Raw genomic sequence first — 26,469 nt, forward strand, 5'->3', positions numbered from 1 at the left:
CCCTCAGCACATGAGGCACATCCCGAAACATGTGCAATTACCACAGCATTTCTGACCCTGAAACAGGCAAAACTCGTAACGGCCGAGGCATTTCTTAGCGGGTGCGCCGTTAACGTCGACGTCGGGAATGTCGGCCAAAGTGTTATTCGAGTCGATGCTCGCTCCGACGACGATACTCATCGCCTCGTTGTGAGCGGCGGTTGCAGTCGGATGCACGGCGGTGGCCGCTAGAACCACCGCGATTGTAGCCAGCACAAGAGCAAGCTCCTTCGAGGGCTTCATTTCTCGGTGTGTGTGAATTGATGTACAAATGGAGGTCCTTTATATAGAAATGCCGAAATTTTGTACCGAAAAGAGAATGAAAAACATGTAGAAACGGGAGGATTGCATGACGAGTTACGTGACTTGCATGCATGGCAGAGGGAATGGAAATCGTATATCTCTTCTTTCATAGGTTGAGCATCTAGCTTCAAGTATATGAGATCAGTTGACAATAAGATTAGGGATAATCATAGGTCGGGTGATCCAGGTCGGATTTTTGGCTCACTCGAATTCGATTCGAAAATTAAACCTCTTCATTTGCGCTTGATTCAATCCGAGTTTAGGAGGATTCTATTTGATCTAAAACTCGATCCAAATTTTGAGGTAAAACTCACACCATCACCTAATTCGATCTGACTTATAATATGTTTCATTTTTATTGGATAAAATAAATACCTAATTGTAAAAAAAATATAGGTAGAGATATTATTATAATTATCCACAAACCCTAAATATATTGATTTTCAAAAAAAAATAACTCGATCAAGTAAACTAGATTAAGAGGTTCACACCCATAATGAAGCTCTGCAATATACAATATGAATCAATTGTTCAATATATCATATAAATATGGTTAAATAAAATAAAATAGACAAACTACAATGGTGGTCACTAAACATTAATTTAAGGTGTTTTTTCTTTGGTCACCAAACTTTTAAAACTTGCATTACAATCACTAAATTTTAATTCACTTTCATTATGGTTATTGTCGCTAGTTGTCACTAAAAATGATTATGTGACACATTAAATTCTTCTTCCCCCACAAATTTGTAGTCGATACTAAGGTCAAATTTTCGTGAATAGAGTGCTTGTTGGTCAATTCCAATGGTGGAAAGGATTCATTTGATCTGAAGATTAACATAGTTTGGTTTCAAGTTAATGTGATAATTGATAATGACGTCAAAAAATTTTGACTTTTAGCTTCAATTAGGATTTACTTGGGATTTAAAGATACTGGAAGTTCTTTTACGATTTTGAACCAAAGAAAAAAAATACGAACATGAAGTAGTTTGGTGATCTTTTTGATAGGAGAAATCATCAAACAATGGTACAAACTTCGACTATAGGAGACAACGGTCCAATCAAAACTAAACTTAAAATCAAATCATGTTGGAGTATTTCCATCGGTGGGATTGATCGACAACTATTTCGTTCGTCAAAAACTCAACTTTTGCAATGACTGTCAATTTAAAAAGAGAAAATAATTTCAGTGACCGAAAATGTCTTATAATATACGATTTTAACCAACTTTTTTTGGATTTGCCAAAATGACCAACAAAATCGCAACGTGAACTACAATTTCGCAACTCAGTTTCCAAAATCGCAGCGTGAATAGTAAAAATTGTAACGCGAAATTAGAAAATCGCAAAATCGCGTTACGAATTTCAAATGGTAACTCTCTGCTTCTAGACTGGGATTTTAAGTGGAAAATAAAATTTATCTACATGTGTATAGGAATCAGTTTTTTCTTAATATAATTCAAAATTTAATTTTTTAAATGTATTTCATTAGTTTGAGTTAATGATTCTTTCAAATTTCAAACTTTAATTAATTGAATTTAGAATAATTTGTAATGAAGAATGACAAATGAAATAGATTTGTTGTTCATTTACATATAAAATTTTTCACGTGTACGAATATTTTTTATAAAAATTATTTATGTACTTTTCCAACAAATTATTATAGATGGATAATAAGAGATAATTTACATATAGATTCGTTGCGATTTTACTATTCATGTTGTGATTTTACTATTCACGTTGTGATTTTACTATTCATGTTGCTATTTTACTATTCACGTTGCGATTTTACTATTCACGTTGTGATTTTACTATTCACATTGCGAATTTGACTATCGCGTTGCGAATTTGACTTTTGTGTTGCGAATTTGACTTCTGTGTTGTGAATTTGACTTCTGTGTTGCGATTTACATATTCGCGTTGCGAAATTGGAAACTGGGTTGCGAAATTGGAGTTTGCGTTGCGAAATTGTTGGTCATTTTGGCAAATCCAAAAAAATTTGGTTAAAATCGTATATTATAAGGCATTTTCGGTCACTGAGGTTATTTTCTCATTTAGAAAATTAGAGATTTTGGAGAAGAAGACTCAACATCAACATTTTCTTACAGTAGTGGTCGTAAAATGAAATTATTTTGATTCAACTCTTAACGTCAATAATTACTTTTATTTCGCTTCTTTATCTCGGATATCACTAAAAGAAATGATTTTCATCGATTTTTTATAGTTCTTTATACAATTTCGATTTTCGAATTAAATCATATCATTTCATATCGAACACTGCTTAAAATTCAAACAATATCATCATTTTCCATGATCTTAATACATACTTGCCATTGTTTCAAGAGACCCCACCTTTATTAAACAATACATATTTGAAAAAGAAGAAGAAATATGATATAGTAATTATTTTGAGCTCCATTATTTTTCTCATCCTTTCAAGCAGAACCCTATACATTTGTAAGGTTTACAGCAGGGAAGGTGTTGAAACAGGCAAAGGTCATTATGGGGGATGCAAGTCATAGTCGGCGGTGGACTGACGTGGGCGTCGAAAATGTCGGCCAAACTGTTCGAGTTCGGGAGAGAGACGGCCCCGGTGCGAGCGGCGGTCGCCGGCGTTGGATGCACGGCGGCCGCCAGGACCACCGCAATCGTGGCCAACACGAGAGCGAGCTTCCTCAGGGACTCCATGTCTTGTGCTGTGAGTACGAGTTGATGGAGATGTTGTGCGAATGGAGGTTCTTTATATAGAGACGGAAATGAGAATAATGTGTAAACTTGGTGGATTGCATGATGAATTACGTGACCTGCATGGCAGAGCGAATTGAAATTTTGATACACGTACACGGTTTCTTTCTCTTTTTCGTTATCTTTTTAGACATCTAATTTGTAAGGGTAAACTACATATCTAGTCACTCGACTTTTTGTACAGATTCGTTTTGGTCACTAAATTATTATTTTTTTCCTTCAAAAACATACATAGTGATGTCAATTTAATCCGAAATTAATAAGTTCCGACGCGGCTCGATCCGATAGGATTGGATCTTTTTAAAAAAAAAATTATGGTTCAGGACGGGTCGGGTTAGGGTGGAGAGTAAAAAACTCCAACTCGACCTAGGGATAATAGTGTAATTTCCTTAAAAAAATATTATTATTTTAGTTAAGTCTTTATTTTATACCGGATCGGATTTATACTCTAAAAATTTGAGTCGGGTCAGAGTCGAGTGAAGGGAATATATATTTTTCTGGTCGGGTCAGGTTGACCAAAAATCCGACCCAACCCAACACGTTGTCATCCTTAATCATCCCTAACGTTACATTTTAATTTTATTTTGGCCACCCGCCCTTTAAAAACTAATGGTATTGTTGATGTATAAATCGTAAGGTAATGTCACATCATTATTGAAAAAATAAAAAAATATCAACAGCAATTGTGTTAATTTTTTAACAGTAAATGACTAAAATAAAATAAAATTGAAAGATTAATGTCAAATTAAAATTTTCACATAATTAAATAGCCATGAGTATAGTTTACCAGAAAACCAATTTAATTCCTCTAAAAAAAATCAATTGAACTCCTAAACTTTTTTTTTTAAATAATTCTATTTGTCACATATTATATACATGTGGACTGTGGTATCAATATTGGATCATCATAAATTCAGGAATTGAGTTGATTTTTTCAAAAGTTCAGGTGCCTTGTAATCAATTAACCCTAAAACAAATTACTTGCTTAAAAAATTAAGAAAATTAATTGAACGTTCCCCTTCAAAAGTTAATATTCCTCCACAATAACACGAATTAAATTACCTATTAATTAAAGGAATTGTTATTATTATTAAAGTCTCATATTTAAGTATCATAGATTACGGGATATTTGAATGTTTATTACAAAATCTTTGAAAATCTTTAGAATATATACTATTGCTTGTAAGCACTTTATATTGATAAAAATGATAAATTTTGCGTTTAGTACTTAAACTATCAGTTTATTTGTTTTAATACTTAATTTTTTTTCAAAACAATGCCTAAAGTTTAGTTTTTGTTTCATTTTAGTACTCCATTCAAATTTTAAAAGTGTAGGTACTAAAATTGATAGTTCAGATATTAAACACGTTAAATTTTTAATGGTAGGTTACTAACATGAAATAAAAATTAAAGATTAAATATAGTTTTAAAAGAACTAAAAATTTAGATAATTTATATACACTTTACCTTGCAGTAAAAAACAAAAGAAGGAAAGTAGTAGGCAATGAAGTGCGGTTGGTACAAGGATGAGTGGGTCCTTGGCCTGGCTGGCACATTGTCCGACTTCTCTAAAACCCATGTTCTTTCACAACTGGCTCATCTGGTCTGGTCTGGTCAACTTCCAGGAAGAGATTCAAAAATCTCAACAGGAACAACCCCAACCCCAGTTTTCAGACACAAGTCACAACATAATCTCAGAACTAGGCAAGCTTCTGTCTTTCCAGGTATTCTTATTCTTCCTTGTCTGAATCTGAAACTCTGTTGAATTTACTTCAAACGAGCTACAATGCCATATCTTTATTATTGCTTGGAACTTGGATCTTCACAGATTTTACCCCCAACATCTTTCTCTTTGTTTTCAGTATCTTTTTCATGTGTATTTGTTATGGTCAGGACGAACACATGATTTTGTACTAGGGACCGAATTTAAAAAGTTATAGTATTAGAAATTTATGGATTGCAAAATTAGATAATCAGTAAAAATACTTGAAATTTATATGAGAATTTGAAATTTTTAGGGTCGACCGCACCCTCCGGCACTCACTCGGTCCATCCTTGGCTATGGTGTTTGATAAAGTTATTAGCTGATAGGAAAGGTTGACTCTGGTAGGGTTGATTCAATGTAGAAGCTATGGTGTGAAATTAGAAAAAGGGGTAATTTATTTCTCATTTTAGTGGTTTTAACCAGAGTGGCCATAAATGTTGGGAAGTACTGCAAAATTTAGCTCTTGAAAGAAACAAAGAGTAATGTTCTAATTCTAACCACCGGAATCGGAGTGCCGAAACTCGGTTAGATGGTGTCTTTTATGTGCTTGATGTAATGCTAATGAGATCCACTTCTGTGATCTCAAATGCTTGGTGTAATCTTGGTCCTATGTGTTGTCTTCTCCATCGAGCTGTATCGAGTGTTTGTAGCGCCCAATCCCGCATTGAGAAATTCGAGACTCAAATTGTGACTTTCGAGTCAAAGCAGACGATACTTTGCAAGTCGGGTAAAAGTATGCATTCTCAATGTCTATATAACTGTAAACAAGAGTAATCAACTTTAGGTGTGGAACTGACCTGTTGAACTTTATAGTTTATAGATACTTGCCAGAATTACAAGGATAATACAAGTTGGAAGTGAGCAAAAAATGGAAAGAAATAATTAGTTTCCGAGAACGAGACTTTCGAGCCAAGATCACAATCTGAGTTTTGCACTTACTATACCTTGGATATGTAGGGTAGTAATGTCTCAATCGGTAGGTTAATAATGTTTTAGATAGTATTGATGCAGTGATATGCAATTGCAACTACCTAGTTGTGTGGTCATATATATATATATATGTGTGTGTGTGTGTGTGTGTAATATTTGTTATTGCTCCATGAGAAAAATGGTTTCGGTTTAATGATGAATTCATCGCAAAGACATTGGCAGGATGGAAACGCTGGCAGTGCAAGCAGCAGGACTAGTGGCTGGTTCACTGGTTGCACCAGCGGTCGAAGGTGGGAAGGGTATATTCAACTGCTTGCAGCGCAAATACGCCTACGTGAAGAATATACGAGAGAATATTTCCAAGCTTGAGAAGGAGAATAAATATCTGTGTAAGGAAGATGAAGATGTTAGAAGGATGCTGGACTGGAACAAATTAATGAAAGAAAAGACAAACAGATGTGATACCTGGCTCAACGAGGTCGAAAACGTGAAACAGGATATTGAAAAACTCAAGGTTGATTACGGCAATATCAGTTCGTATTTTTGTGGACTATGTCCATTTCCGAGTTTGCTAAAGCTTGGCAAGAGTATCGTGAAGAAGACGGCAGAGGTAGTTGAGCTGAGGAATCAATTAGATCAAATAAATATAATGCATGAGAAGCCACAGGCACCTCCGGTTCCTGTTATAGAGAAGCATGCACGGAAAAAAAGTGATGTGCCATCATTTGATTCGCGTGTAGAAACACTGGTGGAGTGGCTTGAGGATGAGAACTTGAAAAGAATCCTCATATGGGGCCCTCCGGGTGTCGGGAAGACCACGATAATGGAGATTCTGCATGACAGGGTCGGTAAATCTGGTAAATTTGACATTATCTTTTGGGTGAATGTATCAGCAATAGGAGACATACATGATGTAATATGGAAGCGTTTAGATATGAGGGTAGACAGAAACTACAGTGCCGATGAAAGAGCAAACATGATATCCAAAGAGCTAAAGGACAAGAGATATGTATTGTTTCTTGATCTCGATAACGTCTTCTCGGAGATTGATCTCAGAGAAGTTGGTATTCATGATGAACATGATCATGGAAAAGTGGTGTTTTCATGCAGATACAAAAACAACAATATATGTGGCGACACGGATGAAGAGATGAATGTGCAGAGATTATCAGATGAGGATGCCGAAATTTTTTTCTGGAAAATAGTTGGTTCTCATCTCAAGAGTAATCCCGATATCAAGCAAGTTGCAAAGCTCATCATCAACGAATGCGGTGGCATTCCACACATAATTAAGTTAATCGGCAATCGATTGGCAAAAAACGAGGACCCTGCAATATGGCGGGATATGTTGTCCCAATTAAGGTCGCCGACAATGGAACCACTAGAACAACTGGAAGAATTTTACAAGGCTTTTAAACTTGTCTATGAAAAACTATCGGAAGAGATGAAGCCTTGTTTGCTGTATTGGGCGGTTTTTCCGACGGGTTATGAAATTTTTCGAGACCATATAATCGATTGTTGGAGAGCCGAGCAGTTCTTACCAAGCCAAAGGAATCTTTCATGGACACGAGACAGGGGGCATACAATAGTAGATGAATTTGTGAGGAAGTCGTTACTCGAAAAGGGAAGAAAGTGGGGGCACTTCAAGATGTTCGAGTGTTTTCAACGGGTGGCATTAAGGATAGCAAATCGAGAAGAGAACTTCAACTTTTTCGTCGCCGATGACGAAAACATTATAGACGAAGATTGGAAACGTGCAAGGAGAATGTCACTTATTCAGGTTCGCCTATCGACTCTACCTAAGAGACCCCAATGTTGTGGGATCTTGACATTGTTACTGCAGGAGAGTAGCTTGGCTGAATTTCCGAGGGAATTCTTCGGCTACATGTGCGGTCTTCAAGTTCTGAACTTGCATGAGATGCAAATAACTGCACTTCCATCATCGATCTGCAGCTTAATAAATCTAAAAGGGCTGTTGATAATCAATTGTAGTCGGTTAGTACAGCTTCCTTCTCAGATCGGGGATCTTGAGCATCTTGAAATCCTTGATATACATAACACCAGTCTCTACAGTATGCCTGTAGAGATCGGACAATTGTCGAATTTAAAATGTTTGAGGGTTTCATTCGCCAACGATGCTGGAAACCAGAACCATGTCGAAGAACCAAAGCCGATGATTCCTTCCAACGTGATTGCAAGGCTTTCTAATTTAGAAGAATTGAGCATTGCTGTGAGCCATTGTAGCAGTAGATATCAAAACGCAGCCGAAATCGCCAGTGAAATTTCGAATTTGGAAAATTTAACCTCACTCTGTTTCTTCTTCCCCGAGATGGAGTTTTTCAATGCTTTCATTCGGAATAGCAAATCATGGACGGCCAATAGCTTCAGATCATTCAAGATCGTTGTCGGTTACCAGAGAAACAGTTCTGCGTCTGAATTTAGAGTCTTTGAATGTTCAGCAGAAAAGCACCTTCGGTTTTCGGCAGGAGACGAGTTTCCAGATGCTATTTCACAGGTCCTAAAGCAAGCCAAAGCGTTCGAACTGATCGATCACCAAACTGCTACTAGTTTATCAGCTTTCCGTGCTGATAACTTACAAGGCGTGGAAGCATGTATCGTCGAGGAGTGTAAAGAGATGGAGAACATCATAGACAGCACAGGTGTTGAATTCGAATGCTTGAAAAGCCTACAAATATGCAATCTACCAAAACTGAAAGGTATCTGGCAGCGCCCGGTAGAATCTAAAAGCCTTTGTAGTCTCACAACGCTCTCGTTAAAAGGATGCAACAACATAGAAGTGCTTTTCTCACCGGGGATGATCATACGGCTCTCTCAGTTAGAAAACCTGCAGGTGGAGGACTGCTGCATCTTGAAAGAGATTATTGAAGACGGACGTGTAGACGAATCCCACACCTTTCCCAAGTTGAAGAATTTGCAGCTCTGCGACTTGCCGGAATTATGCACCATTTCTCATGCCGCTTTGGAATGGCCTTCGTTGGAGACGGTATTTATCAATCCGCACATGAAGCTTAGAAATTTACCAAATACAATTCGAAAGGCGTCGAAACTGATAACAATTCAATGCTCGGAAGATTGGTGGAACCAACAGGACTGGCCAAATAACACTAATAGAGATGATTTTAGAAAGTTCCTCAGTTTCATATGACGAGAGAAGAGCCTCAACCAGTCCTTCCACAGCTAAAGGCATTTACAAGAGACGACATAAGCCCGGGCCTGACCATATGCCAGCTCTTATGTGATACTGAGATCGAGTGGGAATCGGTCATAGTAACGTGTTCCGTCCTTGAACTTCCTCTTCAAAGGTTTTTCGCATATATGGAGATTCGCTCGGCCTTCAAGCAATGAGGTAACTCTCTTCTATCACATAATCACTTTCTTCCCATCGCAAGATTCGAATGCGAGGCTTTCAAGTTGAAATCTTCAAGTTTGAGCTATTCTGTTGAATGTACTTAGAATCGGACTACCCCTTTCAATGTGCTTAGACTTGGCCGGTTACAATGTTGCGGTTTCTCGAGTTCAAGACTCCATAACTGAAGGAACTGTGTTGGCATTCCGGTGCAGCATCGTCTTCAACGTCATTATTTTTCTTAGTATTTGTACACAATTCATATTTGGATATGAATATTGAAATGTTGTCATAAACCCTAAATTAACAAAATCTCAAAATCCTAAATTCCCTAAATTATCAAAAAGTCAAATCCCTAAAATTCCAACTATTATCACCGCCGAATCAACTACCACCGCCCACCTCTCCTGTCGTCGGACTCCACTAATGATTATCCCACTTTTCCGTCATTGCAAATCAATGAACGAGGCACCACGAAATCAACTATAAACGACTTTTGTCGATGCAAATTGATGAACAATAACCACTCTTACGTCGATGGACAACACATGATGATGATGGAAAGCATCCAATGCCTTGAAGCATTTGAGCCACTTCAATTGTTTCTTCAGCCCTCTGGCCTGCAACAGAAAGGAAAATTGTAACTTTACAAATAAACCCAACATGCATGATCTTTGAAGCACAAAATCTTTCAACAATCAAAGAAAATAATTCGACCCCGAACAAATCCAATGCAGAGTCCACACCTTCAGAAACTTATATCAGGGACTTGCCCTTGCATGATTGTCGTCTACAAACCTTTTTCGTCTGTGTGGAGATTGACCAGGCCCTCATCTAAATCATATCATTGATTATACTCATCCCATTGCAAGATTCGAACTCGAGACTTTCAAGTCTTAACCGTTTGGTGTTGGTTGTGCTTAGAATAGGACCACACCCTTCTTTCTGCAGATGAACGTTTTCACTACAGTTCTATTTCAGGAAAAGGATATTAACTAAATCACAACATGGACACGGCGTGGCAATCCAAGACAGCTAGCATTGTATAGTTTAGCTGTGTATCTGTATTCAAACATTTTGATCTAAAATGTTCTCAGATATGTATATCGATCATGATATTCGAGAAACAAAAGCAAAATTAAACCCCAACTCCAAAAACATGAAGACATTCTGATATGAACATTGACTAATTACACATTGAATCAAAGTAGCTCAACCTGTACATGAAAAGAATGTTGATTTAGAAACATGAAATTAGGTTGTAAGATTGTTGATGAGGGGTTCAGAAAAATCAGTGACAAGGGAAAAGAATATTTTCAGCAAAACTTAAACATGGCGTGAAGATATATAAATTCATAAACATCTCAGTATCTCATCCAGTGTGCGATTGACTCATTCTTTCTCTTGATGAAATACAGCTGAAAAACATCTGTAAAATCTTGAAATCTTCGAATTTCCGTGGACTTTAAACGCTGTAAAAGAACTTTGAATGTAAATATGACAGAAACTACGAAGACATGAAAGGAAGAGACCCGTCCCTTCAGCACGAGCAGAAGAGATTTTCCTTCACCGTCTTCATGTGGAGTCAGGTTTATAGTGAGACCAGCTATGCAGTAAAGAAGAAAAATGCAGATTACTATGAGTTCAAATGTTAAGAATTCAACAAGCATTCGCGTACAGGCAAATCAAGATGTGGCTTTGTTGAGATGTTAAAATGCAGCTAAAAATTCCTAAACTCGGTTCGGCTCAAAGAGATTGAAAGCTTTCAAACTCATGAGTTGATTCCCATCGGCAAGTATCTAAACACCACAGCCAATTAAAGCTAAGGTCGATGCTTTTCTTTTCACTTTCCCCCTTCCCCCCAATACAAAATCTACCAACCCCAAGCTATTCTGTAAAACATTTTAACAAACAGATTGTGAAAAAAAACACTCAATCAAGCAATTCTACAAACAGTTTATGCAAATAGCTCTGCCGAACTTTATAACAAACAATTTAGCAAAAGATTTCATCACACATCATTATGTCAAAACTACCATAAAACACAATTCAAAGGCATCATTTGATCTTAAATATACCCACCAGCCAAAATCTAAAGCTGGTGTTACCATCCAAATCCCAGAAATTACATAATTTCATGAAAAAACCCCAAATAAACCCACCAGACAAAATCAACATTGCATTCATTCGTTTATAGAGAATAGTTAATTAAAAACAAGTCAAAAAAATATGCATTGATTCAGCAAACTAAAAGTCAGGGCAAACTACTGAAACAACCAAAAACAGAAAATTCAACGATTGAAATGACGAGCACCGAATTAGAACAAGAGTGAGGACAAATTCAATTGAGAGTAACGAACCGTCCATTTCGGTGGAAGGAGGCTCTTTCCACCTAAAGTTTGGTTTTTGTTTACATCCATTCAAATCCCACGGAGGGCATTTCATAATTTGGAGGTCTCCTACGGAAGCTGCTCTCAATCTAGTGTTGGGGCAGCCTACTATCTTACCTCTCCTTACCCCATTACATATGGGAACAAGGGACAATCAACCAAATATTAATGTTAACTTTTGAAAAAAATTGAAAATTTAATATTAAAATGGATTAAAATTAATAGTTTAGATACTAAACGCTTTAAGTTTTTAACTATGGGTACTAAAATAAATAAAAATTAAACTTTAAATATGATTTTAAAAAATAAAAATTTAAATAATTAGGTACTAAATGTGTAGTTTACCCTAAACGTTTTTGGATTAATATCGGCATTAATATTTAGTTTTATCCTTATTGTTAAATGTTAATATTTTGTTTTTTTTACATTTTGATTTTAGTTATAATTATTATTTATTTAAATGAAAATATTTAATCTATTAATGATCGATACTTGTCATATAATAATATTTATTTAATAAATTAATATCATACAATAAATTGATGACGTATGTAAATAATATGTATTTATATTGTTCTAAGTTTAGTCTATCACAGATTGATTGTTACTTCATTTATTAAAAGCTAGACAATATATTCTCCATAACTTTCACTCCAAACGCACTTTTCAAACATAAAAACTACATTTTTTTATTTTTTATTTTTTCGGGTAAAGAAAGTAAATAGGGTACTATTTTTTTTAAGTCATTCGATAATTAAAAGTTACAAAATGGTTATTCGATTATGGAGTGTTGCTTTATTGAACCCATATATTATTAAAAGTTATAAAATTATCACTCGATTGTTCATTATGTTCCGGACTCGTCCTTTTCCATTAAAAAGTGGCGGTTGTTTAAGTTAGACGTTAACATGATGACTGTGATATGATAGTCGTTTGAGATTTTGAGATCAAATTTTATCATATCACAGTCAACAAGTTAACTTTCAGCTCATAATATCGTTTATTTTTTAATGAAAAAGTACGAGTTTGGAACATAATGAATAGTCGGGTGACCATTTTGTAACTTTTTATAGTCGAGTGACTCAATAAAGTAACACTTTATAGTCGAATGACCATTTTATAACTTTTAATAGTCTATAAACTTAATAAAACAATACTCTATAATCGGGGACCATTTACGTTTCTTACAATCTTTTTTTTAACAAATGTACTTAAAAGGGAGGGAGAGAGGACATTTTGCTCATAGGGTAAATTATATTATTTAAACTTGTAAGGTCAAGTTCGAATCCTATCTAAATCTCAATTGGATCTTCGGTATGCCCTGGTTCTGGACTGAAAAAACCAACCCTGACCTAAACTTTTTTGTAAAAAAAATAATGTTAAATTTGAAATTTAAATGTAAAATAAAAAAAAAGTATACTATTTAATCTAATTGATTGAATCAATAATCAGATTTATATAAATCTGACTAATTTCAAATTTTCTAACCTTTCAATACAATCATTCACACAAAAGAAATATAGTATGTAACATCTGGCTTGTAGTGCAATGAATGTTGAATGAGCAATGAATAGGCAAAGGAGGGTTGACTGGGACGAACAATAGAAGACAAGGACCAAATTGACTTTTTTTTGACCCAAAATTTGGACTTTGAACTTTGAATTTGACCCAAACTTAAATTTGGTTAAGAAATGTACTTTTGGGTACCAAATTCATTGTCTTGGTGTGAGTGAGATTATATTTACCGGGTCAAAAACAATCAATATTATATCCTCATTCCATGAAGCATGACCAATGCATGAAAAGGATAAAATTTAGGTAAATTTTGTGTTTAGTACTTAAACTATCAATTTTATTTTGTTTTATTACCTAAATTTTTTATTTTTTTTTCAAAAGCATACCTAAAGTTTAATTTTGTATTTCATTTCAGTTCCCCGCTCAAAATTTAACGTTAAAATTTAATTTTTTTTGAAAGTTTAGGTACTAAAATGGACAAAAACAGATAATATAGGTATTAAGCACGTTGAATTTTTAACAGTGGGGTACTAATATGAAATGAAAATTAAACGCTAATTATGATTTTATCCTGAAAGTTTAAGTACTAAAACGGATAAAAACTTATAGTTTAAATACTAAATGTGTAGTTTACCCATAAAATTGTGAAATACATCTAGAATATTAACGAGAGAGTATGATATTAGTTAAAATGACTTATTGAATGACCTCGTTAATAAAATAAAATGTTATTCTTTTTAGAATTTCAGGGTTTAAACAATTGTATCTGTATAGTTTGTGTACGTTGTAAATAGTTAATAAAGATTTTAAACAGATATTATTTTATAAATAAATTTTTGAATAGTCTGAGTAATTACAAAATAATATATTTTAGAATCTTTGTCAGCCATTGACAACACAAAAATCCGACTGTTCGAAATCTGATCCTCTAAAACAAATAATATTTTTTTATTATTATGACCATTTAATAAATTAATTTAAATAACATTTTTTTTTCACCAACATAATAAATGCATTATACGAATGCTTAATTTGTTAGGCTCCCATTGAAATGGACCACTTGTATGAAGATAGGACTTGGGACCCTACCCAAAGACATTAAATGATGGGATTTTTTAATAAAAGCTTTAAGTGTGCCTCTAACCTTTTCTTCTTTAATATAAAATCATTATATTATTTATAATTTCATATTTAAATTTATAATCTTTAAAAGATACCAATAGAATTAAAAATTGATTAACAATCATGCTTTTAAAGTATTGGCCAAACCAAATCAAACTTTTTTTATATATATAATATGTATATTTAAATTTATTAAATACACATATTTTTCATATATATATATATATATATATATATATATATGTGTGTGTGTGTGTGTGTTAATTACATCATAAGGTGAAATATATATGTATGGATTTGCTTAATTTATATATTTAACGTGTTTTTTTTACATTTAAAGTACAATAAATTTACTATTCAATAAAATATAATAAATTTATATAAAGTTTTATTAATAACGATAATATTATTATTTTGAATTTATCACGTTGGTATATCTATTTTACATTAATTTTTATTCGTGTAATTTTTGTATGTTTAACTAAGATATTATAATATATATATATTTTTGTATATTTATAAATTATAGGGTAAATCACACAGATCATCACTGTACTTTGCTCTATTTCCTATTTCAGTCATTATACTTTAAAGTTGGTCAATTTCATCACTGAACTTAATATAATTGACAAATTTGATCACTCGGTTGTTTCCCCCACTAACGACCATTTCCAGAAACCTATTTCCTTTCAATCCATCGTCTCCAAGCAACGGTGGCTTGCGTCGCTGTCACCAGTAGTCCCGATGTCACTTCTCGAGTAAAACCGAATCATCAGCTACCCAAAATCAATCATCAAAACATCACAAATTGTGAGAAAGTCGCTCGACGTTGCTACTGATTTTTGTGATTTTCGGTCGATTCCATCTTCGTTGCACCTCATCGCCTTCACCATTGAGTTCCTTGCCCAATTCCAACCAAAACCCAGGTGGTAATGTCCCTTGACCGTCTCTCTATCACCGTGCGATGGGCTTGAAATGAAAGTGGTGGGAGTACGGGAAACGATCGAGTGACCAGATTTGTCAATTATATTAAGTTAAGTGATGAAATTGACCAGTTTTAAAGTACAGTGAGTGAAATAGGAAATAGAGCAAAGTTCGATGATGATTCATGTATTTTACCCTAAATTATATTATAGAGGATTATATGTATAGTTTTTTTTAACAATTTACATAAATTTATGATTGTTGAATGGATAAAAAAATATTAAAATTAATAGTATGAAATAAAAAGATATTTAAAATATATATATAATGTAATATATAAATTTTAATTTAACAGATATCGTATTTTAATATTTTGGTGTTTTTTTTATTTGTGCTGTTCACGATCAAAACCGTGTCGAATATTGTTTGGAATTGTATGAAGCACAGTTTGACCGTTTCTTATTGGCCCCTGTCTACACGTGTAAAAGGAATTCAAAATGTTAACTTTTTGAATTATAAAATTTGGGTAAATTACAAATTATTTTACTCTTTCTTCTATGCCACTAATTGTACTTTAAATCTTTTCAATTTTTTTTACTAAACTTAATATATTAAGTTTTTTTTGTTATTCAACCGTTTTCTCATTAACGACATTAGAAATGGGTTTTATATAAATGTAAAATGAATTCGTTTTGGGGATTTTTTTAAAATGATATCATTTTAATGTCGTTAACTATTTAACACCGGAGTGACAAAAAATTCAATGTATTAAGTTTAGTGAGAAAATTTAAAATTTTTAAAGTTCAATGAACAAAATAGAGAGAGTAAAGTTTAGTGATGAAATTTGTAATTTACCCTGTAAAAAATTTCTGTTAGGATTTATCACTATTTTACCTACAATTAAATTTAGAGTAAATTAAGCGTTTAGCACCTACACTATCATTTTTAGTTTGTTTGAATACCTAAACTTTCAATTTTTTTAAAACATACCTAAATTTTAGTTTTTGTTTCATTTTAGTACATGCTGTTAAAAACTTTAATTTTTGTTTCATTTTAGTACCCCGTCCAAAATTTAACGTTCAGGCTTGAAAAATGTTTAGGTACTAAAACGGAAAAAAACTGATATTTTAGGTATTAAATGCATTAAATTTTTAACGCTGGGGTACTATATTGAAATGAAAACTAAATGTTATGTATGATTTTAAAAAAAATTGCACGTTTAAATACTAAAACGAACCAAAACTGACAGCTTATATACTAAATGCACAATTACCCTTAATTTTATGTAAAAACAACTAATATCGATATTTATATAAACTATTAGTTGAACATGTCAAATAATTTCAATAGTAAAAGAAAGTTATTATCTTTGAAAGTTTTAATTTTGAGTAGTCGTCTGTGCAAGTGTGTAGTTAATAGGTTAAAAAAGATTACGAGCAGATAGTACCATATAATCAATCTAGATCATTTAAGAAAAAATAACTGTTAATTTATCTAATACGATAAAGATATTAAATCTTTTATTAATTGCTATGCTATAATATAACTTAATAAGATCATTTTTAAGGTATTTGATTATAACTGATCAATTATTAAATTATCTATTGATAAATTGATATATTATTTTCATGAAAAAAAATAAAAAATAATACCAAAACATAATCAAAATAAAGATGAAACGACGCCGGTCCCCAATTGTTTCAATTAATTTAATTTTGAATTTTGATGTATTTAAATATTAACAGAATAAAATATAGTTTTTCTTTAAATCTTTTATTGTTTAACTCTTTGATATTTAATTTTAACCTTAAATAAAGGGGACAGGTGGGTCGATAAATATTTTTTGTAACATCAGTCAACATGATAGTTGAGTTAAATTTATCATTGATTAAGGGTCTGTTTGTTTGTCGTAAAATCAATTATGGAATTGGTTTTCTCTGAAATACTGTGTTTGCTTCATGTAATTGTTTTCCGAAAAATGTTTTTCCGTGTTTGTTTCACGTAATTAGTTTTCCGAAAAATGTTTTCCCTTGTTTGTTTCACGTAATTCATTTTCCTAGTAACATAATTTCCTTTGTGTTTTCTGTAAAATACGTAAAAAAAATTCAAAATTATATGATAATTTTAAATTTTGAGGGATGATTGTCTTCACCCGCCTGCTCAACTTAATATTTAAGCTAAATTGTATTTTAATTTTAGCTATTACATTAGTATTTTTGTTAACTTTTAGTGATATAATAACATCAAATTATATCATGTAATAACGATAACATCATCATATGTGTTTTTTTTACATATTCGATCAATTGATTAAAATATTCATCTTTATTCTCTCTTATTTTCTTAAGTTGTGAGTTTTAAACTCGCTAGAAGTGCTTCAGTTCTTTCTCTTAGAATCCACGTTCCCTTTCCTATAAATTGAATTATAATTTAATTTAAAAATTGTCAAAGAATTTTTTTTATAAACTCTTATTTATAAGAAGGTTCTTATATTTATATTTCAAATTTTCATTGTCACGTAATTCTCTTATTTAGAAATTATTAAGAAAGTCATAAACTTTAAACTAAAAATATAAAATTACTAAAAATATAGGAAATCTAATTAGTCATCCTAGGGGAATTGAAGTTGAGAAAGTGGCCAACCCATCTCTATTTCCTTATCAAATTCTAATATTATTATTAATCATCATCATGATTAGCCTGATGAATTTTCTTTTACATTTTTATATTAAAAGACGCAGAACCAATTCCAAATTCAACAAAAGGTGAAAGGTGGCAAAAGAGATAAAAGAAGAAGAAGAAGATGAAGAAAAGTAGTACAATTTCATAGCACCCAAAGCTACAACGAAGAAAGAAGCACATTAAAGGTTTTTAGAGAGAGAAAATCAGAAAGAGAAACACCCCACAGTTTCTTTTGTTTTCTTTAGTACACAATAGAAAACCCCCCATGTAAATTGTAATCAAAAGCAAGAGAATGATAATTAAAACAAGGAAAAAAGAGGGTCTTCCATGTCTGGCTACTACTACCTTTCTTCCTTTTTCTATAGCTTCTTATAACTCAGCTTTTTGAAGGGTTCTTTGCAGAATTCGGGATTTGGAAGCTCCCCATTTAAGGTAACCATACACGATACATGTATGATTTCTTCTAAAGTTAGTGTTTTTTTTGGGGGTTTTCAAAGTATATATGTGTGTTTGAGGTTTTGGGTTTTTGTTAATGATGGTGTTCATGATGAATTTTGGAGGTGTGTTAATTATGTTATTGGGGAAAGGGTAGATAACTATAATTCTCAAAAAGTGAGCTTTTTTGTTCTTCATTTTTATTTTTATTTTTTGACCTTTTCTTTGGATATCTTTTACCTAAGGGTAAGATATTTTCTTGGAAAATTGTTATCTTTTATTAGTTTCTGCTAGGTGAATTTTCTTCTGGAAAAGTTCTTTTAAGGAAGTTTATGTTGATTGTGAAGGCTTCATGTATATATTTTTTAATTAATATAAAAAAATTGACAAATATGTGTTTCCTGGTGTTCAACAAAAATGATTTCTTTGGACTTTTCTGCTTGTTTGTATGTATGTATGTATGTATGTATGTTTCTTCGATTTGGACTGATATATCAGTTTTGATCATAGCTTGGAACCTGAAAAAATATGGTGGGTTAAACCTATATTTTTTAATGATGTCAAGTGAGAAACTAGAGTCTGTTTGTTGCTCAACTAACATTGAAGCTGGTTTGGTTACGAAGATTCCCCTGTTTCTTCTTTTCCCTTTGTTCGCATGGAGTTTTTCGATTTTGTAGTTGTTTGATTCATGGCTGGTAGTGGATATAACCTTAAGTAAAAGTTCTGGCCTGTTGTTGGTATGGACTATGGATTATGAGTTGCTGTGATTTTCTTTTGACTTCTTTTCCTCTCAATGATCAAAGCCAATTTCTTATTATCCTGTTTACGACAGTCTTCGAGTTCCAATATTTGTTCTCCATCAATAAACTTTCAGATCATATTCATGAAGGCCTGAAAAAGTTCCTTGTTGTGATTCTTATCAGGCAGCTTCATCTGATTTCATGGTTGAGAACATGAATTCTGGAGTCTGCATGAAATATTATTTGCTGGAAAAACTTTTTGATTACATATTATTTTTCGTCCGTGTTGTTCTTATGCATGCGTTTATGTCTGCAGATAGAAGGATCGACATTTTGATAATACGGGGTCGGGGTTGCTGATATTTAGTTATTGTATTTCTTCCCATGCTGCAGTATGGGAAAGAGGGGAAGTTGGTTTTCTGCAATTAAAAGAGTTTTCTTACCACATTCCAAGGAAAAGCTAAGTAATGTAAGTTGTTATTTTATCAGTGGTGCATACAGACTTTACCACTTTGTTCGTGATTTTGCGTAAAGATTGAATGTCGTGGATGATATTTGGTTGCTTGATTTCGTTATTTTTCTTATATTTTCATGATAGAAAACTTCAAAATTTTCGCTAGAATGCAATTTACTGATAGAAGAGCTTAATTGGAGTGTGAAATTTATGGTTGAAGTCAGTTTTGTTCTATGGTCGGCTGTTGATATTGGTGTATTCGTTTCCGATCTCATAGCATTGGCAAATTCTACTTTATATCGTGTGCATACGGAGCGGCATTAAAAATGTTACTGAAAGGATACCTTATGTTTTCCATGTCTATATCATTTCAGGAATGGGATAAAATAAGTGATAAAGACAAGAAGAAAAGCCTAGGAAAACAAAGGCATGGAGAAACCAACTCCTTCCTTCCACTATTCAGAAAGCCCAGCAGTATCGAGAAAATTCTGGGGGAGGCTGAACGAGAGCATAACCTGATATTCAGGCCTCCTTCACCTCCGGAGCAGCCAACAACACCGCCTTTTGTGCCTCACAGACCTGCTTCTCCAATGGTTCCTTCTCCGAGGATTGCCTCTCCTAGGGTTGCTTCTCCTAGGGCAGCTTCTCCGAGAACTGGTTCTCCACCTCCACCCCCACGAGCTGCTTCTCCACGTGTTGCTTCTCCAAAAGCCGCTCCTCCTAGGACTGTTCGTCCTCGACCAGAACCGACTTTAAGGAACCAGCACGCTTCAGCAACTCAAATCCAAGCAGCCTATAGAGGTTATAAGGTAAGTCACTTTACCCTTCACTTTTTGACCTGCTGATATATATTTGTAAATGAACATAGTTCTCCATGGAAACATTATAATAAAGAGCATTTTAATATTAATGGCTATGCTACAGGTCATGTGTTCGTCGGTCGGTGTATCATAATGTTTTATGATACACCGTATGTATCTTTAGACCGACATGTTTTGCATCGATATTTGATTCCCGACTTCATCTTTCCACCTCTAAATACAGGCAAGGAGAAGTTTTAGAGCTTTGAAAGGCCTAGTGAGGCTTCAAGGAGTGGTGAGAGGTCAAAATGTGAGACGCCAAACTACAAATGCCATGAAACATATGCAGCTTTCGGTGCGAGTTCAGTCTCAGATTCAGTCACGCAGGATCCAGATGTTTGAAAACCAAGCACGGGCTCAATTTAAGAACGATAAGGAAGCCGAGAGGACCTTGGGCAAATGGATAAGCCAAGCAGTAAGTTTATGGAACCAGTAGACATACGTTCATGTTTATTTCATTTATGTTTGTTCTCTTGTATCACTGTTAAATGCCTAACTTAGTTAAATGTTGGATCAGTCCGAGGCAGGCAACGAAAACTGGGATGACAGCGTGATAACAAAAGAGGAAAGAGAAGAAAGAAAGCGGAGAAAAGCAGAGGCAGCCGTTAAGAGAAAAAGGGCCATGGCATATGCATATTCGAACCAGGTAATCTTATTTTTACCAGCATAGGCCAGATTCAACTGTACCTTATTCAATGTTTTATTAGTATATGATTCGAATGTTAGTATTTCTTAAAGTATCAGCATCTATTGCACAACATATATGAACATTGGTATCAATTATATGATCATCCAAAAACACCCCAAAGAAGAAAAGGTTGATTATCGGATACATACTGTAGCTTATGACGTTATGGTGTGTGCATTTGATTTAATATTGGTTTAAAACTTCTATTCATAACAGCTATGGAGAGCTGCTTCAAACTCAGGTCACACAGGTGTTTCAGGCCTTTCTAGCGGATTTCCATGGTGGTGGAACCGGTTGGATCGTCACCTACCTCCAGCCATTGTTGCTGAAAGCCAAGGCATGAAGAGTTTTCAACTAACACCACCAACGCCAAATACCGAACTGAAGCCTGGTTCAAGGCCGCCATCAAGCAGCAGCAAGCAAAGGCAGTTCACCTACGACAACATTACCGAAACTCCCACACCAAAATCCGCAACACTCCCTACACCAAGACTGAAACGAACACCGCCTTCAAGTTCTAGCAAAAACCAATACTCAAGGTCAAGGGCTACCAGAACCACTTCACCTTTTGACATGCACATTAAGGACGACGATAGCCTCATGAGCTGCCCACCATTTTCAATTCCCAACTACATGAATCCAACCGTTTCAACAAAAGTCAAAGCCAGAGCCATTAGTAATCCAAAAGAGAGATACGTAGGAACTCCCCGTAGTGAGTCGAATAGGAGGCTTTCATACCCTTTTTCACAAGGGATCAGATCATTCAGATCAAACAAAGGGTCTGTAAGCAACATGAGTGTTGATTCAACACTTTCTACTCCAACTAATGCCACTGATGGAAGGAAGCCATTTAACAGATTTGTGTGATTCATTTTCTCTGATTCTTAACCTTTGATTACTTATGTATTATTGTGGTGTTATCGTAATTGAGTGTATGGCTTTACATATATAAAGGACATTATTAAACTATAGAGAACAATGATTTGGATGTAATAGGAACTAGGGTTTGGGGTTACATTACAAAGGAAAATATCCCCAGTTTTACACCACTGATTCATGTGTGCTTCAGCCTAGTGAAGATGGCGATTTGCTGTTGATGGGACCTAAAGATCGAGTCGGGTGACGGATCGAAACTTCTGGAAATGGTGTACTTATAGTTCTTAGAATTCGATTTTCGTTCTTTTGAAAGTATTCATATTCGATATCGATGCAGAGATTACGATTCCTGAAGAGATGTAATCTAGTTCTTGAGGATGGTTTGGACCAGATAAAATGGCAGGGTTTCAATCTCCCAACTGACGTGGGGACAAATTAAGACCGGATGATGTATCGACTCGGTTAACTTGGTTCCCAAGAAACACATCTTCCTCCGACACATTTGATGTCCAACATAACAATATTGCTCTTTACTTGACTTCTGGCAAGTTGAAGTACTCCTACTGGGAATTCAAGCCTTCGAAGAACCAATACGTCTCATTTGTCGAATTGAGTTCTAAAGGGTTGATGTTATTCGATGACGAACATGAACCCTAACGTTGTCTATCGTTATTGTCATCGTTTCTACTATTTTCTTCGACTATCGTCATCGACAAACGACTCAGTTTCTTTTTTTTTTTTCTTTCATTGATCAAAGTTTTAAAACTCAAATTAAAAAAATTTGAGTAGGAACCCGAAGCCTACTCAGCAAAACAAAAATCACCTGGCAATGTACAACTTGAGCAAAAGAAGACAGAATACAGAACCAACTCAACCCCAGCACAAATTCATAACAGAGCAAAACACACTACTAAACCAGGAACAACCCTTACCATCACTCTTTGAACTCACTTCAAGCTCGTTTATTCTTTTCTCCATCTTCTAAACTTCAATATCGACATTCCCAGAGTACTCCACGTTCCATCTATGCAGTGCTCCTTTGACTCATCTCAGCTTTGCAACAATATCCTAACCAGTCCAACATCCGAGAGCGTCTCCTTAATTAACTCTAAACATCTCCGTAACGTTCTTGTCGAGGCTCACATAACCACCGTGCTTCAAGCCTTCACAAAAAGACAGCCATCGTGTTATTTTTCTCTACCATCAGGTTCTATGGAAGAAGGTTAAGATTTCATCATCAATTCTAAGCCAATTGATTATAGGTTTTTGACGCCATAAAACCCTTTATCTTCTAAATTCGTTCATCCTTCCTGCACGAACGAAAATCCCATGCCACCGAGCTTAAAAAAGTTCACTCCAACCAGTCTCTTCTTTGACTAAAAAATCGCCATAGCATTTTGAATTTGATTTGATTTTAATTTTAATTCTTTATAAAAAGATAATTTTATAAGATGAAATTTAAACCTAATATATTTAAACCAAGTAACAATTCTATATATTTTCATATTCTTAAGTGCATGTTCAATCATTTTAGCGGTCAAATCTTAAACAACACATTCACGTTACAGGTTGGCAAAGGAAGCAAAGTCAAAAAAGTAACATAAATTATAAAGTACGAGTTTATCCATAAAACGCATAGTGAACAAGGTCAAGACAGTGCAGCTTTGCTTGCCGCCCAACCGTGGCAGCAGCGGCCAAAGAAGACCGTCGGAGATAGAATTAATACATTGAACAGCGTTCTTTAGGTAACTAGAAATCTTTGTCCAGTCACATAAATAACATTAGCGGACAAAGTTTTTGTTCTGCTCGAAAGTAGACAAGTGTTGAATGTTCCTTTGAGCTGGTAAACAAAAGCTAGCTGTTACATATGGAACAATTCCAAAACCCATGCATCTCTGTAGCTATAAATATCGACACCCATCACACCAGCAATCACAACGAAACCTCAAAAGCTATTGAAAATCAAGCAAATCTTACTTTCTTCACATGGCTTCCCCCACTAACTTCCTTGTTCATGCATTTCTCTTGTTGGCTCTTGCAACCACTTCCTTTTCCTTATCACCCAAATTTTACGATAAAATTTGTCCCCAAGCTTTGCCTGCCATCAAGAAAGTAGTCGAGGCTGCCGTCCACCGCGAGCCTCGGATGGGAGCCTCTTTACTTCGTCTGCACTTTCACGACTGCTTCGTTAATGTAACATCATTCGTCTTTACATCCTTTTTATGTTCATTTTATGTGTTCTTGAACTCATTACTGTATTGTATCGCAGGGCTGTGACGGTTCACTTCTTCTGGATTCTACACCAGCTTTCGAAACCGAGAAAAATGCACGTGGAAATCTGAATTCCGTGAGAGGCTTTGAAGTTGTTGACCAAATAAAGACCGAAGTTGATAGAACTTGTGGACACCCCACTGTCTCTTGTGCTGATATCTTAGCTGTGGCAGCTCGTGATTCAGTAGTTGCGGTAATGTCCATATCATTTATCAATCGAATCATAGAAAAAAAAACAACAGTGTTTGATTTGTAATTGAAAATGTTTGCAGCTTGGTGGTCCGACATGGAAGGTCCGGTTGGGGAGGAGAGACTCAACCACAGCTAATAGAGCCTTAGCTGACAGCGTGCTTCCATCGGCTTCAATGGATCTGCCTGCATTAATCAACAACTTCAAGAATCAGGGCTTGAACCAAAGAGATCTCGTAGCTCTCTCCGGTGGCCACACTATTGGATTGTCACAATGTGTAATCTTTAGGAATAGAATATACAATGCAACCAATATCGACCCTGCCTTTGCTAAACAACGTAGAGCCACCTGCCCACGAGCCGGAGGCAACACTAATCTAGCTCCTTTTGATTCAACGCCCGCCAAGTTCGACACTGCGTACTTCAATAACCTAGTGAAGCAAAGGGGTTTACTCACCTCGGATCAAGCACTTTTCAATGGTGGATCAACTGACAGACTTGTAAAGACTTATAGCTCGAATCCAGATGCTTTTTGGGATGATTTTGCAAAGTCTATGATTAAGATGGGGAACATTAAACCTTTGACCGGAAGTCAAGGACAAATTCGTGTCAGTTGCAGGAGGGCAAATTGATGAAAGCAACAACAGTTAATTGTTCTTCTTGTTGTACTAATTGTTTATCGTTTGTTAAATTGTATTTTATGGAAATAAGGACACATATAAGAAATGTCAAATTATATACCTTTTGAATTGTTTGATTCATTATCTCTGTTAAATTGATAATGTGACAACATTAATAAAACATTTATGTCTTTAATTTAAGGGTAAAGTACACTTTTAGTATTTCCATTTCACTTTCATTTCATTTTGGTCATCCAAATATCTCGTTTTCCAAAATCGCACTTAATATTATGTTTTAATTTTATTTTGGTTACACACTGTTAAAAAATCAATAGAATTATTGATGTAACATCTTTTTCATTTTCATTTTTAATGATGACGTAATAATATCTTATGATGACACATTAGCATCACCGTAAATTTTTTAATGATAGGTGATCAAAATGAGACTAAAACAAAATATTAGATATAATTTAAAAAAAATAATCGAACGATTAAAATAAAATAAAATTTCTAATTAGAGTACTTAATATGTAATTTAATTTATTAAATTATTTCAATTAAGCATATTATGAAGTTATATAGAATTCATAAAATAAAATGATAACATTTATCATTATAATTATTTGAATAAACTACGTATTTAGTACTTAAATAATCAGTTTTGATCTATTTTAGTACCTAAACTTTCAGTTTTCTTAAAATCATATGTTTTTGTCCGTTTTAGTATCTAAACTTTCAATTTTTTTCAAAACTTAACGTTAAATTTTGAACAATGTATTAAAGTGAAACAAAAAATAAACTTTAGGTATGATTTTAAACAATTAAAAATTTAGATACTAAAATAGATTAAAAATCATAATTTAAGTATTAAACACGTAATTTATCCTAGTTATTTTAGCCCTCAAGAATATTCCAAATTTTGTCTACGTCTTCAAAAGGACAATAGGAAGCCATTCCGCCATGGATAAGTAGCTTCAAAAATGACTTCCCACTGAAAGAAAATAAGGTCTCACCCATTATCCAATTCTCTCATAAATCCAAATTTCCAGTTCAAGCTTCTCTCTTTCCTTCATTTTTTTTGTTAACACTGTAAGAGAAAGAACAAGTTTCAGTCTTTGAGTCAAGAAAATGGCTGAGGTGGAAGACGCGGCGAGCTCCAGCGGAGCAAGCGAGTCGTCGGAAATCTCATCGGAGATAACCCTGTTCGGAAAATACGAGATCGGGTGTGGCGCTTTCGCAAAAGTTGACCACGCGCGCAACGTCGACACCGGGCAGAGCGTGGCGATCAAGGCCTTCAGTTCATGGCGCAGGTTAAGAGGGAGATAGCTATCATGCGCCGGCTGCGCCACCCCAACGTCGTCAAGCTCATCGAGATGTTGGCTACCAAGACCAATATAACTCGTTTATAATTGTTGGTTAATAAATACACAAATCTCGTATATAATTGTTTGTTTTAAATTAAGTGAGATAACTCTTTGGTTATTTGAGTTCGATTTGGTTAATAATTAATTCGAATGGATTTGATTCAAACTCGAATTTAAATTGAATTTTT

General features: G+C 34.4%; 3 protein-coding genes and 1 long non-coding RNA gene across 4 annotated transcripts; all 4 read left to right on the forward strand.

Moving 5' to 3' along the window:
* The first annotated feature begins 5,118 nt into the window (after positions 1-5,118).
* LOC120213799 lies at positions 5,119-17,562 on the forward strand. Its single transcript, XR_005524812.1, has 3 exons — positions 5,119-5,467; positions 5,502-5,538; positions 17,551-17,562. It is a non-coding gene; the product is annotated as an uncharacterized LOC120213799 (long non-coding RNA).
* LOC120213796 (disease resistance protein RPS2-like) lies at positions 5,837-9,462 on the forward strand. The gene has a single exon (XM_039211861.1). The coding sequence runs from the start codon at positions 6,005-6,007 to the stop codon at positions 8,945-8,947; it is 2,943 nt and encodes a 980-aa protein (XP_039067792.1). The 5' UTR covers positions 5,837-6,004; the 3' UTR covers positions 8,948-9,462.
* A 320-nt stretch (positions 17,563-17,882) lies between the features above and the next one.
* On the forward strand, positions 17,883-21,865 carry LOC120213797 (protein IQ-DOMAIN 14-like). The gene is made up of 6 exons (XM_039211862.1): positions 17,883-18,213; positions 19,273-19,425; positions 19,785-20,219; positions 20,455-20,685; positions 20,788-20,916; positions 21,175-21,865. Exons 2-6 carry the CDS (start codon positions 19,351-19,353, stop codon positions 21,823-21,825), a joined length of 1,521 nt encoding a protein of 506 aa, XP_039067793.1. The 5' UTR covers positions 17,883-18,213; positions 19,273-19,350; the 3' UTR covers positions 21,826-21,865.
* A 1,924-nt stretch (positions 21,866-23,789) lies between these two features.
* LOC120213573 (peroxidase P7-like) lies at positions 23,790-24,962 on the forward strand. Its single transcript, XM_039211678.1, has 3 exons — positions 23,790-24,027; positions 24,104-24,298; positions 24,378-24,962. The coding sequence occupies exons 1-3, from the start codon at positions 23,821-23,823 to the stop codon at positions 24,924-24,926; spliced, it is 951 nt and encodes a 316-aa protein (XP_039067609.1). The 5' UTR covers positions 23,790-23,820; the 3' UTR covers positions 24,927-24,962.
* The last annotated feature ends 1,507 nt before the right edge of the window (positions 24,963-26,469 follow it).

This window comes from Hibiscus syriacus, unplaced genomic scaffold (genome assembly GCF_006381635.1).
Source record: "Hibiscus syriacus cultivar Baekdansim isolate YM2019G1 unplaced genomic scaffold, ASM638163v2 tig00110044_pilon, whole genome shotgun sequence".
NCBI lineage: Eukaryota > Viridiplantae > Streptophyta > Magnoliopsida > Malvales > Malvaceae > Hibiscus > Hibiscus syriacus.